The sequence below is a fragment of the Chelonoidis abingdonii genome, chromosome 1, assembly GCF_003597395.2.
Source record: "Chelonoidis abingdonii isolate Lonesome George chromosome 1, CheloAbing_2.0, whole genome shotgun sequence".
NCBI lineage: Eukaryota > Metazoa > Chordata > Testudines > Testudinidae > Chelonoidis > Chelonoidis abingdonii.
Genome location: NC_133769.1, coordinates 1,384,580 through 1,398,716, shown reverse-complemented (window position 1 = coordinate 1,398,716; position 14,137 = coordinate 1,384,580). Strand labels below are relative to the sequence as shown.

The window sequence follows — 14,137 nt, the reverse complement described above, 5'->3', positions numbered from 1 at the left end:
ACTATTGTTGTATGTAAAGGAAATAAAGTTTTAAAAATGTTTAAGAAGCTTCATTTAAAATTAAATTAAAATGCAGAGCCCCCCAGATGGGGGGCCAGGACCCAGGCAGTGTGAGTGCCACTGAAAATCAGCTCACGTGCCGCCTTCAGCACAGTGCCATAGGTTGCCTACCCCTGATCTAAAGAATTTCCACATTTAGTCTGAATCAAGTACCAGCAAATCTGGTAGGGAAGGAGACACGTAATTATTCCAACTGGGATTTGGCTAGGACAGAAGCACTAATTCATACTTAGCACTTATAATTTTCATCTGAGAGTACATTATAAATATTAACTAACGAATCACTAGGGCCAACTCCATGATCTTGCCCAAAAAAGTGCTGTGGGATCTTTAATGTCTGCTCCAAAAAGTGCCTCTCAGCCAAAGCCTTAGCATGACATTGAACAACTCGCCGTCCGAGTTCCCAACACCACTGACGTAGGCTAGCGCATGGGGCTAGACCGGGGTGGGCAAACTTTTTGGCCTGAGGGCCACATTGGGGTTGCAAAACTGTATGGAGGGCTGGGTAGGGAAGGCTCCCCAAACAGCCTGGCCCCTGCCCCCTATCTGATCCCTTCCACTTCCCACCTCCTGACTGCCCCCCATAGAACCTCCGATCTATCCAACCTCCCCCCCACCTTGTCCCCTAACCACCCCCTCCTGGGACCCCCCCCGACCGCACCCTGGAATCCCACCTCCCATCCCACTCCCCTGCTCCCAGTCCCCTGATTGCTCTCACTCCTATCCGTACCTCTGCCCCTTGACAGGCCCCCCCCACTCCGACACTCCCACGCTTATCCAACTCCCTCCCCCTCATTTGATCTCAGTAACTACTCTGTGATTCCTGCTCCCTGTCCCCTGACTATCCCCCGGAACCCCTGGCCCCCTTACCATGCCGCTCAGAGCAGCACGTCTGGCAGGCACGCCGCCCGGCCAGAGCTAGACATGCTGCCGCAGTGCTCGGCAGGAGCGCACAGCCCCACTGCCCGCATGGTGACATAGCTGCAGGCGAGGGGGGACAGTGAGGGAGGAGCCGGGGGCTTGCTTCCCGGGCCAGGCAGGATGGTCCCGTGGGCCGGATGTGGCTCGCAGGCCGCAGTTTGCCCAATTCTGGTCTGGAACCTGAAAGGGACTATGAATGAAAAAGTGAGGCCGACTTGTCCAATTTATGCCCACACACAGCTTTACTCAGTTGAATAGTTTTATAGGAGTCCATGGGATTACACATCTGAGTCAAGTCTGCAGGGAAAGGCCCTAAGATATTAACAGCACAAATCAGAAAAAAAAAAAAAAAAAAAAAAAAAAGTTACTATGCATTAACCACCTGACAGTCTCCCTTTTAAAACCATCTTCTCTCCATTTACCAAAACTGGGCAAAGACCTGCAAATAAGAGCCTCCGGGTGCAGACACATTTGTAACAATTTATTGAATGAGGCAAGAATAGATAGAATGGGAAAACAACAGGTATTCCATGCTCTGCTACTTGACTGTTTTCTTCTTTTTCTGGGGAGAATTTCTTAGACTGTAAGAACGTTATTTCATTGTCAAAGAAACACCGACTGTAAAGCCACTGGACATCTTCACAACGACAATAAAAAATAATAGTTAAAAAAAATAAATCGGAAAAGCAGGGCTGTTTCTATGGAAAATGTTTCCCTCCCCTCCTTAAAGTACAGAAAAACATATACAAAGAACATTTGATATTTTCATATAAAACAAGTAAATACAAGAATCTGAAAACTTTCTTGAAGGCAGAGCAAGACGTGGAGAATTTTGTTAAATGGCCACTTAAAACAAACAAAAATTAAATACCATGCACAATTGCACACACCAAGGGAAGGCGCAGCTAAAAGAAGGGAGGAGCTTGCCTGGGGGAGGGGCAGTGTTTGTTGTTTTGGGGAAGCAAAGGTTTGGCCCATTGGAAAGTCAAGTAAAATCAGCCACTGAAAACACACCAGGCATTTTTCTGTCTAGAGGTTTTCTCATGAAGTAGATTAAAAAAAACTCGCCGCCGCAAAGCCGTGCTGGAGATGCGCATAGAGCAGAAACAGGTGCGGGACGCGGGGAACACAAACTGGGATGGGGGGCTATGGGAGGAGGCGGTTTGACCCCTATATTTACTGAACAAGGAAACAGCATGGGGACTGGCTATTCCAGGACGGGTAGAGATTGCGATAGGGGATCGCCTGTTTCATGCAGTCCTACCCCAGCTCTGCTAATACCAGTGGCAGACACAGCTCAGGTGAACTCAAAGTACCTCTCAGCAACGGTGCTGTTATAAAACAAGCCCTGGGGAGATGCAGGGGAAGGAAGGATTTGCCCTAGTCAATAACTCCTCACTTTCTCAACCACCTTCCCCTGCCGCAGTGCCCCAGCCAAGGCCCCCCAAGAGATTCTCCGTTGCAGTCTAAATTTACAAACATGAAATAATAAAGAGAAGGGTCTAAAAGTCAGCTACATTTCAACAGCAGAGAAGATACAGGCAGGTCTTGAGGGTGGATTACAGGAGAGCAAGGCAGGGGCATGGAGTGAGGGGGCAACTCTCCATGGAATTTCTCAAGAGCTTCAACGGCAGAGCTTTCTTCTCTTACGGGGACCGCGGGGTGATCAATTGCTGTCCTCTGAGAAGCTTTATCCCTTCGAAAGGCTGCTGCTGCCCCTACACAGTGGCGCATGTGCCTTCCCCAAGGAGAGACTTTTTCCAAACTCTCTCTCTTGCGCGCTCTTTTGAAACCTAATTCTCAAAGTGACGGGGCAGAGGGGCCGACCCCAGGAGCCACTGCAGAACTCACTGCTGGCTTGGCGGGCAGCAGCGCTGTTGGAACTTTCTCCAGGCAAGGGCACAGCCGCTTCCTATGGGGGGTGGCAATCTTCCCATCTTGCCCTGATTCTAACAGATATTTCATGCGGGGGTGGGAGGGAGGGGGGTTGTGTTTTGATTTAAATCTCCTCAGAAAGAAAGTCCATTACAAATTGGCTTTCCACTCCCACAAGATCAGTGTGGCACTATAAAAATGGACTTAACACACATCCTCTGCTATTTTTTTTTCCTTTTAAAAAAAGGTTAACGAAACCTTTGCTTCCAAAGCTAGGAGACTCAATGCCACCTGATTGCATCTCTGAAGAGGCGTAAAAAAATTATTCACATAAGAGACGAGGAAAAACATCATCATGATCCTGCCATGGCAGCAGCGTCACTGTTCCAAGGTCACAACCTCCACTGCCTGACCATCCATGGTGACGGCACTGTCTGCTATCCTCGTAGTAACGGGAGCCATGGCGACCTGAACGGGACCATTCCCCTGGGCGAGGCTGGTTACCACCGTCTGGTACATGCTGACGGGGATCTGGACGAGCCCTGCAGAGACAAAAGTAGGCGATGGGATTTGCAGATCGTTCAGACATTTCAACCAGACAAATCAAAGGACTCAAGCATGTTTTGATACATCTTTTATCCCACGTGTGTTGCTATTATTTACGTAGCTCCAAGAATCATAGAGTTTAAGGCCAGAAGGGACCAGATCATTTAGTGTGACCTCTTGGCTATCACAGGCCACCAGCACCACCCAGCACCCACCCATTAGATCCAAGTATTACAGCCCACAGGAGACTAAACTATTGTGTGCCACAGGCAAAGAGGAAGGACCGAAGTGCATCAGTGCCCAGGGCCCCTGCAATGGCAGATATACCCTGATGATCCTAGCAAGCGATCCACATTCCATGCCACAGAGGAAGGGTAAAGCCCACACATGGTCATTGCCAATCTAACCTGGGGGGAAAATTCCATCCTGATCCCCACATATGGCAATCAGTGAGACCCTGGGTATATGGGCAAGAACCAGCTGGCTAAGAATGCGAGAGAGAGAATGCTTGGTGCCACCTCAGAGCATTGACCCTCCCTGTGCAGTGTCCAACTCCAGCCATGCTCACCCCTGATGCTTCAGAGGAAGGAGACAAAAAAGATAAAACAAAAACCCCACCCAACCACAGAACACAAATGGGTGGGTGGGGGGTGGGGAAAAGAGATCCCTTCCTTACCTCCACAGGTGACCAGATGAGCTTCAGGAACATAAAAGTGGAAGGGACCCCATGGGCTGCTGATCCCTGCCCCACCCATCATAAGCAACCCTGTCACACAATCCCACTCATACATTTGTCCAGCTCTCTCAAAACTAATTGTCCCCGCCCAGTTCCCACTGGGAGGCTGTTCTAAAGCCTCATTACTCTCATGATTAGAAACCTTCTTCTAATTTCCTGCCTGAGTCTGTTCATGGCCAATTTATGCCCATTTTGTTTTGGCGCCTACCACTGTCCTTTAGCTTAACTAGCGCTTCCCCCTCCCTGGTGTTTAACGAATTTGTAGAGAGCATTCAGATCCACTCGCAGCCTTTGTTTTGCTAGGCTAAATAAGCCATGCTCTTCCAGTTTCTTAAGACAGGCCCTTCCTTCCCCTGATCATGTTAGTAGCTCTTCTCTGCACTGGTTTCAGGTGGAATTCCTCTTTCTTGAATACAGGGTCCAGACCTGTATACAGTATTCCAGAGGTGGAACTCCAATGGGTCCATGGTGGCACATGCAGGGAGAAGAGTCCCTGTCCCGAAAGGCTGTAAGGGCCCATGGTGCTACAATGCAAGAGAAGTGGGTGACTAGGCTTGCAATGCCTTGAAGAACAAGCTGGTTCCAAGGAGCAGGGGAGATCTGTGCACACTGCCTGGGAGGCTGGTCCACACATGACCATGCAAAGGCATAAAGGCAAGAGTAAGCGATGGGGACCTAGGAATTGGACAGGAGCAGGGACTGACCAGAGCAAGAGTGGTATTTGAGAAGGAGAAGTGGAAGTGGAGGCCTCGGAGGGGAAGGCTAGTATAGGATTCAGGAAGGGAGGGGAGATCCCTTTGGAGCAGCGGAAAAGTGACTTTGGCAGTAGCCAAACACCTTGTCATTGTTAAACCCAAAGCAATTTTAAACAGTGCAATTTACTTCCCAGCTGAGGTTGTGTTAACGGCCTGCATTTCACTCCCCTGAGAAAATGAGACCAGGCTGGTCAGTTTCTCCCCTGAGCCTCTCACTTTAGTACAAGGATTCCATGCTGCTTGTAAATTCTCCAGCCCTGCCCAGCCACAACAGCAAAGCTGTTTTCATTCATATTTTAAGGAACACGTTCATGGAATAAAAAAAATCTGTTATCTGTGCTGTGTCCCAAGCTGCCTCATGGATCAGATTGGACAAGGTTCCTAGTACTGAATTTAGACTTAACGTGAGTGAAGGCGAGAAGAGAGAGGAAGAGTCTGGATCAAAGCTGGGCAAGGTCACAGAAATCAGCTGGTAACTCAGTGTGTGGACACAGCTTGGTGCCCGTGGAGCATGAATTCAGCTCTTATCCATGTGCATTATGACACAGTCTTCAATTACAAGATCAGATACTATTTTTTCCATGGGACTCCTGCCTCCTTCAGTGAATGGAGAGTTATTCAACATCCCTTTTCATCTGCCACATTCAGTGCGTTGCCTGATGTTTTGTTTAAGGCCTCGTCGGTCAAACCCTGCTCTGAACACAAAATTATTCATCTACTCATGGGCATTTCTATGGCGCTTTCACTATAATGGCCGAGTGCTTCTCACACATTAATGAGATAAGTGTGGTAAGGTGGTATTTATCCCCATTTTACAGATGTGAAACTGAATGATTAAGGGCTAAAATTATCAAAGGTCGCCCCTATTTTGGGTCTCCAACTTTAGATTTGTCAGAGTAATTAGCAATTTTATATCACCATCTTAAAAGCACAGCTCGCTCCAATCAACTTCAATCGCAGCTGTGAGTACACAGCAGTTCTGTAAATCTGGCTCCAAGAGTCTCACACTGGGCACTCAGAAAATTACGCACACGCAGGTAGTGGCTGCTTTATGACAAGTTTGGTTTAAGTGATCTGCCCAGGAACTGTGCAGCAGAGCATGGAGAGAGTCCAATTCTCTAGGGCAACCGTCAATTGCCTTCACCGTGAGACCATCCTTTCTCTTCCTGCAGTCCCCTGCTTCATTCACTACACACCTTCCCACTTCTGCAACGAGAAAGGCAGGAGTCTTGCAGACAACAGCCTGATTCACTATACAACCATCATTCGTTCCCAGAGCACCAGTCAGCCTGCCCCTTTATCCTCAGAACTGCCACCAGCCTCTCCGAAATAATATATTCCTATCAGCTTTTCTCTGACTCCTGCTCTCACGATCATTTAAACTGCTATGGTTTAAGGTCCAATTACGTGTCAGTAAAGCTTCAGGCTTCACCTCTGATGCTATCGGAATAATCCTGTGATGTGGTATGACAAATTCAGGTTAGTTTACTGCTCAGACAACAACAAAATGTATTAAGGCCCCAGAGGTTTCCATGCAGTTTGGGTGATTGAGTGATGTACAATAATTGCAATAAAGGTGCAGCCTCTTGCCTTCCAGTAACACCGGGGTACGTGCACTTGGATGCAAGGCAGAGCTAGGGAAGGCTGTAGCAGCTTTGGCTGGACTCTGGAATCCTAGAAATTAGCAAAGGAAATGACTTCTTAGATCATCTAAGTCTATGCCCCTGGTTAGTGCAGAATTGCCCCTTACTCAGACCAAGTTCAAATCATTCTGGATAGCTGGATCTTTGATCCAGGTTTTCCAGACACAGGAGCCTATGTCAAACCACTATCCTGTTTGGGCAATTTGACTCAGATTTCACTAGCCGAGGTCAGGACCTCTGTCCCCAGAGGACACTATTTAATGACAGGAGGCAGCAGAATGTGTTTCTGTGTCCTTGCATCACTTTTTGTGCAGATAGAAAAGCGTATGTCTTAATCATGCTGGCCAGGAGGGCACCCCAGGGTTTGAGAGGGCAGAGAGTTCAGTAATACTGAAGATCTCAACACATACTGCTAACAATTCAGACTCACAAATCCCCTAGGAAGGAGGTATTTGTCCGCCCACTTTACAGACGGTAGAAAGATCCAGAGGGGTTAAGTACCTGCCCCAAAGTCACACAGCGAGTCAGTGGCAGGATCTGGAATAGAGAGAAGAGACCTGCTTCCCTGGGTCCTATTGTAACCACCCCATATGACTGACACCTGCAGAGCCCCGCACAGCAGACTGCGGAAGGCACTGGGGATTGTTATGTATTTGCACAGGGAGGCTGTGGAGGCTTACATCTGAGCCGACATTCCTTCCACACACATAGCCCCCTAAAAAAAATTAAGTCTTAGATGGATGTGTCAAGAAAACCTTGCAGACTTCAATTTGTGGGGGAGCCAGGCAGCAACCCGGAAGTTTGGCATTAGGCCAGCATAGAACCTGAGCACCCACCAGAGACAAAAGAAGCTGGCAGGTCTCCACTCCAGGCAGCTGGACTTACTGGTCTCCATTGTGCCACACTGGCCAAATGGGTCTCCTGGCCTACTTAGGAGTGATATTCCAAAGACTCCACACAATGCAAGGGACTGACTGTCTCGTATTGGCCAGGGAACACTCAAGGTTACAAAGCCTGATCCCACTGCGATGTACAGAGGAGAGTGTTGGTGCACACTAGGATATACAGCCGTTGCCAGCCAGAGAAAGGGTCTTTTACTGAGAGGGGAAGACTGAAAGGGATCAGTCTCTATGGGAAGGATGGATTCCTGGTATCAGGAGTGTAGTCAAGCCCAGCCCCACCTTCGACACAGCAGGGAATTACCCATGAGAGAGAGGCTCCTTTCTACACGGGATTAAACTAAATCGCCTCTGCGTCTGAGGTAGAAGACTTTCTGACAGGAGTGGCAACAAACCGAGGAAGGAGACGGGTGAGGGCTGTAAAGTCTGCTGTGCATTAAAGCAGAGATGATCACCCTTGGGAGAGAGATCATTATACTGCAGATACGTCGTAATGAGGTCTAGGATTGTCCCTGCGTTGCATCTGCTGAGACCTGGACCCTGATTAGCCCTAATCTAGCTGGCACATGTTAATCTAAAGCATGAGTTTCGGATCCTTGCAACTGTATTAAACAGGAAATCCCTTACACAAAACTTTTGAGGCTATGCAAATACAAATATGGGCAAAAAGGGGACAATTCCTTGAAGGAGATATGGCTATTCCTGAAAGAGTCAGAAGGCAGGAAGCATCATACAGCTTCTTGCCAATGGATGAGTAGGGTTAAGCAGGGCCCCATGGCACAATGCTGCACTTCAGCTGCGCGCACAGTTCAGATCGGCTCCTGCCAGGTGAAGGCCTATAAACAAACATTATTAATAATGCGCCAACCTGCACAGACAAAAGAAGCAGGTTTTCAAAGCAACGGAGTGCGGAGATGGAGCAGGGACATACATTCACTCCTCTTTGTGAAGGGATTTTCTACCTGAAACCAGACCTCGCCCACCACTACTCACTTGGAAGGGGTCAGAGCAGGGGTGTGACGGAGCAGAATGGCAGCCATAACAACATGGTCTCCAGCCATTCCGCTTCCCTCCTACAAATCCTCATTCAAGACCCACTTCTGTCATGTTACTTATGTTATTTGCGCCGGGAGAGGGCTCGAAGACCCCAGTCATGATCAGGACCCCACCTCGCTGGGGACTAAGCATAATGAGAGCGTGTTCCTGCCCCAATGAGCTTACAGTCTAAATGACAAGCAGATGCAATCCGTGGGACACAAACAAACGGGAAGAACAGGAATGGTTATAAGATCCATGTACACAGGCCAGCTGCATGCACAGCTAGACAGCTTAGAGACAAACTTTTAGAAATAAATGATCAAATCTAAACCAATAAATCAAATCTGTATCAGCTGTCCCTGCTAGCCCTTCAGCTTGCCACTTGCATTTACCTGCGCTATCACTGCGATAGTGGGTCTTGAAGGATAGTGCTTTATGGAGTAGTTCAGAGGGGACTTTTTAAGGGGCAGGCTGGAAACAAGCCCAAAGGAGCCTGTGGGAGATGCAGGAAAAGGCCAGCATCACTGGCAGGGGAATGGGATGCTGTGCCAGGACACTAGAGCAGATAAGTAGGAAGGAACAGAGCTGTGTAGGACCTTACAGGTAGGAACAAGGCCTTGAATCTGATGTAGTGAAGGAACAGGAGCTGGTTAGAGGGATATAAAGAGGGCAAGATACAGACAATGCCAGGCCAGGCAAATCATCTTAGCAACTCTATTTTGTATGGACTAAAGGAGAAGGAAGTTGCGATATTCAAAGATGATGCTCTGGCTACAGGCCTGAGTGACAGGGAGGATGGTTGTGTTCTCAGGCATTACCTCCAGCGGGAAGGTGCTGGGTGGGCAGGGAGACAAGGAGGTCACCTTTGGCTATGTTGAGTTTAAGTTGGCAGTGAAATCAGCCTATTGCTAATGGCGAGACTGAAGGGCCATTGGGGAGCGGCTGTATTTATTTTTACACAAGCTGACTGCTTTACCCCTTCCTCTGTTACTGGTCTCCGATTATGAGCTCTCTGGGGCAAGGATGGAGTCTTTCTGTGTGTACGGACAGTGTCTAGCACTTTGTGGGCACTGCAGGAATACAGATTTAAATGTTTATTAGAAAATATTAAAGAAAGGTGATACAAAGGGTTTGATGTGTCAGTCGTTGGTCATCGGGGGAAACATACAGAGCATGGGGGGACGCTGGCAACTGGTTACGGTTCAGCATATAGTACACACAGCCTGTAATGTCCCCAATGCGGGGTGTACGGTGGTTGGGGTCAAGATATAGTAGGGGGGCAGTGAGGGTACATCGCTCATAGAGTGGGCTACACACAGTCATGGGTATGAGTAAGCGGGCCGGGTAATGGGGACAGGGTGACCCTCACGTGGTGGGATCCAGATTGGTAAGTTCAGGACTCAGGGGATATGGTTTGGTAGGGGGGTTGTAAGGGTTTCCCCCTCCCCCCCGTGGGTGCGTGGAGCCACATCGGCTCACTCCTGGTATTGGCGGTGGCCGGTGATGTGTTCGATGTAAATGTCTCTAGACCACCGGATAGTGTCCGAGACCATCAGGCGTCTCATGAGTCGCGCATAGCGACGGCCCACCCCACAGGCCCTGAGCACACGTTCGTTCCAGGGGTCCCAGGCGCCCAGCGCCCCGACGATCAGAGCGTCGGTGTAGACCTCGTAGCCCTTCGCCCGCAGGGTGTCAGTCAAGGGGGCGTATTTCTCGAGTTTGCGGGCTCGGGCTTCGCGGAACGCCGGGGTCCTGTTCTCGAACGGGATGGTCACGTCGACGAGGATGATCTTTTTCCGCTCCTCGTCCGTGACGACGATGTCTGGCCGCAGCGGGCTGTCGGTGCCGGGGATGGTGCGGTTGACCGCGATCTCACCGAGGTGTGGGGCGATGGCCTTCGCTAGGCGGTCCTGGACGGCGTTGTGGCGCAGCTGCCAGGCTCTGGCGTGGGGTTTGCAGCTGCACAGGACGTGGGGCAGGGTCTCCAGGGTGTACCCGCACTTCCTGCAGCGCTTGTCCCGGTTCCCGTGGCGGACGGCTCCGTTGAGCGGGACGCAGTTCAGCCGGGCGCGGTGTATGAAGCGCCAGTCGGCGAAGCGGGTGAAGCTGCCCGCGGGGAGGAAGTGGTTGCTGGAGTCCCACTTGCTGGTCACCTCGAAGGCCTTGCCCTGGTCGGGTTTTTTCCTCAGGGTGTCCACGTAGAGCGCGTGGACGGCGGCCTTCAGGGACCTCTCCAGCACGCCTCTGGCTCCGGGGCTGACGGTGATGCTGCCCTCCGTCCCGATCTGCGGCACCAGAACTCCCAGCTCCTGTCGCTCCTCGCTCCAGACATAATACATAATACATCATCACCAAGACTACAGGCCATATCAGCCCTGAAGTACACTGGTGCAATTCCCATCTCTTTCAGGGTGAGATGTACTTGCTTATTCCCCAGAGGTCTCAGTAGGGAATGTTCCATTGTGATCAGAGTAGAAGACAAACTAGCACTAAAGACTCTACAGGGCCACACCCCTGTAAAGAGCGATCAGCTGTTCTGACCTGCACAGGATGTGCCATGTTTGTCTGTCTTTCTCCCAGAGGATAGAAGTGACTTCGTCTGTACAAAGTGCAAGCTGGCCTCCATATTGGAAGAGAAGGTTAAAGGACTAGAGACGCAAGTATCAACCCTTCGTTGCATCAGAGAAAATGAAGACTTTCTGGATAGAAGTTAGCGTTTGGTACTGCAGGCACAGTATGCAGAAGAATCTGAGATGGCAGTACAGAACGGGGAAGGAAATTGGCAGCATGTGACCTCCAGAAGAAGGAAGAGGAGAACCCATGTACCCCCAATGCAGATAGAGGTAAGAAACCGTTTTCAGGCTCTCTGCATAGGTACAAAGGCAGAGAATGGTTTGCAAGAGTCATCTGAGGAAAGGGATCAGAAGGAGACCCCATCGACCGGAAGGGATTGGATGCATTGTCCTAGGGATGGGGGTTCCATGAACACCACTCTCAAGAGGAGGAGATTGGTGGTGGAGGATGGGGACTCCCTCCTAAGGGGGACAGAGTCATCCATCTGCTGTCCAGACCAGGAAACTCAAGAAGTGTGCTGCTTGCCTGGAGTAGAATTCAGGATGTGACGGAGTGTCTGCCAAGACTGATCAAGCCCTCGGACCGCTACCCCTTCCTACTCCTCCATGTGGGCACCAATGATATTGAGGGGGTCACTGCAGACTACGTGGTTCTGGGTGTCTGTTACAGCTGTCCCCCTGCTGCATTCCTTTTTCCCCTCTCCTTTCTGTTTGTCCTGTGTGGCTGCCCCTCCCGGCCATTGTGCTAACTAAAGTCACAGCCCTATTCATAGGAATGGCTTGTACAGACTAACTGGAGCCATTGCTTCTGCCTAGGGAGGGGGCTTCTTGCTTCTTTGTCTGGCTCCTTTGTTCAGACCCGGTCCGTGTGGGGGCGGTGCCCAGAAATGCAGACTTGAAGTGGCCAACTAATTAAGATAGAGTCATACCTGTGGCTCAGAACATCGCCAGGCAGCCTATGCTCACCTGCAGCCTTTCCCTGCCTTCTCTCCTCCCTGTATCAAGAGGAGCCAATCAAAGTATGGTGGAACTATTTAAGGTGGGAAAGTACTTATTAAGGATACAGGAACAAACCATCGCAATGTGCAGAAAGAATAATATATAATAGCAAGCACACAGCTTGCTTAACGGAGAAATTTGCGTGAGCTTAACACAAAAGGACTTATAAGAAGTGGAAACTTGGTCAGATCACTAGGGAGGAGTAAAAATTGCTTGAGCATGCCGGGGTGGAATCAGGAAGCAAAGCACAATGGAGTTGCAGCTAGCAGGGATCTGAAGGTAACAAGAAGGTTTCTACAGGTAGTTAGCACAAGGTGGTGGTCAGAAGTGTGAGACCCTTACTGAATGTGGAGGCAACTAGAGGCATGTGAAAAAGCTAAAGCACTCAATGCTTTTTTACATTGGTCTTCACAGACAAGGCAGCTCCCACACTGCTGCACTGGGCAGCACAGTATGGGGAGGAGGTGAGCACCCTCAGTGGTGAAAGAACAGGTTAAGGACTATTAGAAAAGTTGAATGTCCACAAGTCCATGGGGCCGGATACAATGCATCCAAGGGTGCTGAGGGAGTTGGCTGATGTGATTGCAGAGCCACTGGTCATATCTTTGAAAACTCACTGGATCAGGGGAGGTCCAGATGATTGAAAAAATGCAAATATAGTGCCCATCTTTAAAAAGAGACGAGGAGAATCTGGGAACTACGACCGGTCAGCCTCACCTCAGTCCCTGGAAAATCATGAAGCAGGTCTTCACGGAATCCTTTTTGAAGCACTTGGAGGAGAGAAGGTGATCAGGAACAGTCAACACGGATTCACCAAGGCAAGTCATGCCTGACCAACCTGATTGCCTTCTATGATGGATAACTGGCTCTGTGATATGGGAAAGTGTGGACATGATATATCTTGACTTTAGCAAAGCTTTGATACAGTCTCCACAGTATTCTTGCCAGCAAGTTAAAGTAGTATGGATTGGATGAATGGATTAAGGTGGATAGAAAGCTGGTAGATCGTTGGCTCAACGGCTGGATGTTAGATGGCAGTCGGTATCAAGTGGAGTGCCAGGGTCGGTCCTTGGGCTGGTTGCGTTCAACATCTTCATTAATGATCAGGATGATGGAATGAATTGCACCCGCAGCAAGTTTGCAGATGACACTAAGATGGGAGAGGTAGCTATGCTGGAGGGTAGGGATAGAGTCCAGAGTGACTTAGACAAATTGGAGGATTGGACCAAAAGAAATCTGATGAGGTTCAACAGGACAAGTACAGAGTCTGCACTTAGGACAGAAGAATCCCGTGCATTGCTATAGGCTGGGACCGACTGGCTAAGTAGCAGTTCTGCAGAAAAGGACTTGGGATTACTGTGAATGAGAAGCTGGATATGGGTCAACAGTGTGCCCTTGTTGCTGTCAAGGTTTTTTCCCCAGTTGAACTTTAGAGTACAAAAGTGGGACCTGCATGAGCACTTCTAAGCTTAATTACTACCTTAGATCTGGTACACTGTCACCAGCCAGAATCAGTGTCTGGCGCACTCTCTGTTCCCCCAAAACCTTCCTGGGAACACAGATCCAAACCCTTGATCTAAAACAAGGAGAATTAACCATCCCTCATCTTTCCCCCAGACTTTCCCTCCCTGGGTTGCCTTGAGAGGCTTCACACAGATCCAAACACCTTGGATCTTAAAACAAGGAGGAATTAACCATCCCTCCTCTCCCCCACACAATCCCGGTGAGTTCAACGACCACTCCTTTGATTTTTCCTTGTTTTAAGATCATCAGGTTCTTAAAAGAAAGCTTTTTAATTAAAGAAAGAAAGGTAAAAAATACTCTGTAAAATCAGGATGGAAAATGCTTACAGGGTACTCAGATTCATATAGCCTAGTAGGGACTCCCGCCCCCAGCCTGAGATTCAAATTTATAGCAAACAGAGTAAAAACCTTCCAGCAAAGACACATTTACAAGTTAAGAAAACAAACATAAGACTAATCCACCTTGCCTGCTATACTTACAATTTTGAAACATGAAAGACTGATTCACAAAGATTTGGAGAGCCTAGGTGTACGTTTGGTCCCTCTTAGTCCCAAGAGCGAACAAACAA

General features: G+C 49.2%; 1 protein-coding gene across 6 annotated transcripts in view; it reads right to left on the bottom strand.

The window, feature by feature from the left end:
- Positions 1 to 1,441: 1,441 nt before the first annotated feature.
- Positions 1,442 to 14,137, bottom strand: part of NRF1 (nuclear respiratory factor 1) — a 126,207-nt gene continuing 113,511 nt past the window's right edge. For 5 of the 6 annotated variants that reach the window (XM_032780939.2, XM_032780938.2, XM_075063540.1 and 2 more), the window contains one exon: positions 1,442 to 3,398. In XM_032780939.2, the coding sequence (XP_032636830.1) occupies positions 3,235 to 3,398 (164 nt within the window). In that variant the 3' untranslated portion in view covers positions 1,442 to 3,234. The remainder of the gene's footprint in view (positions 3,399 to 14,137) is intronic. The other variant, XM_075063534.1, reaches the window with a different exon arrangement.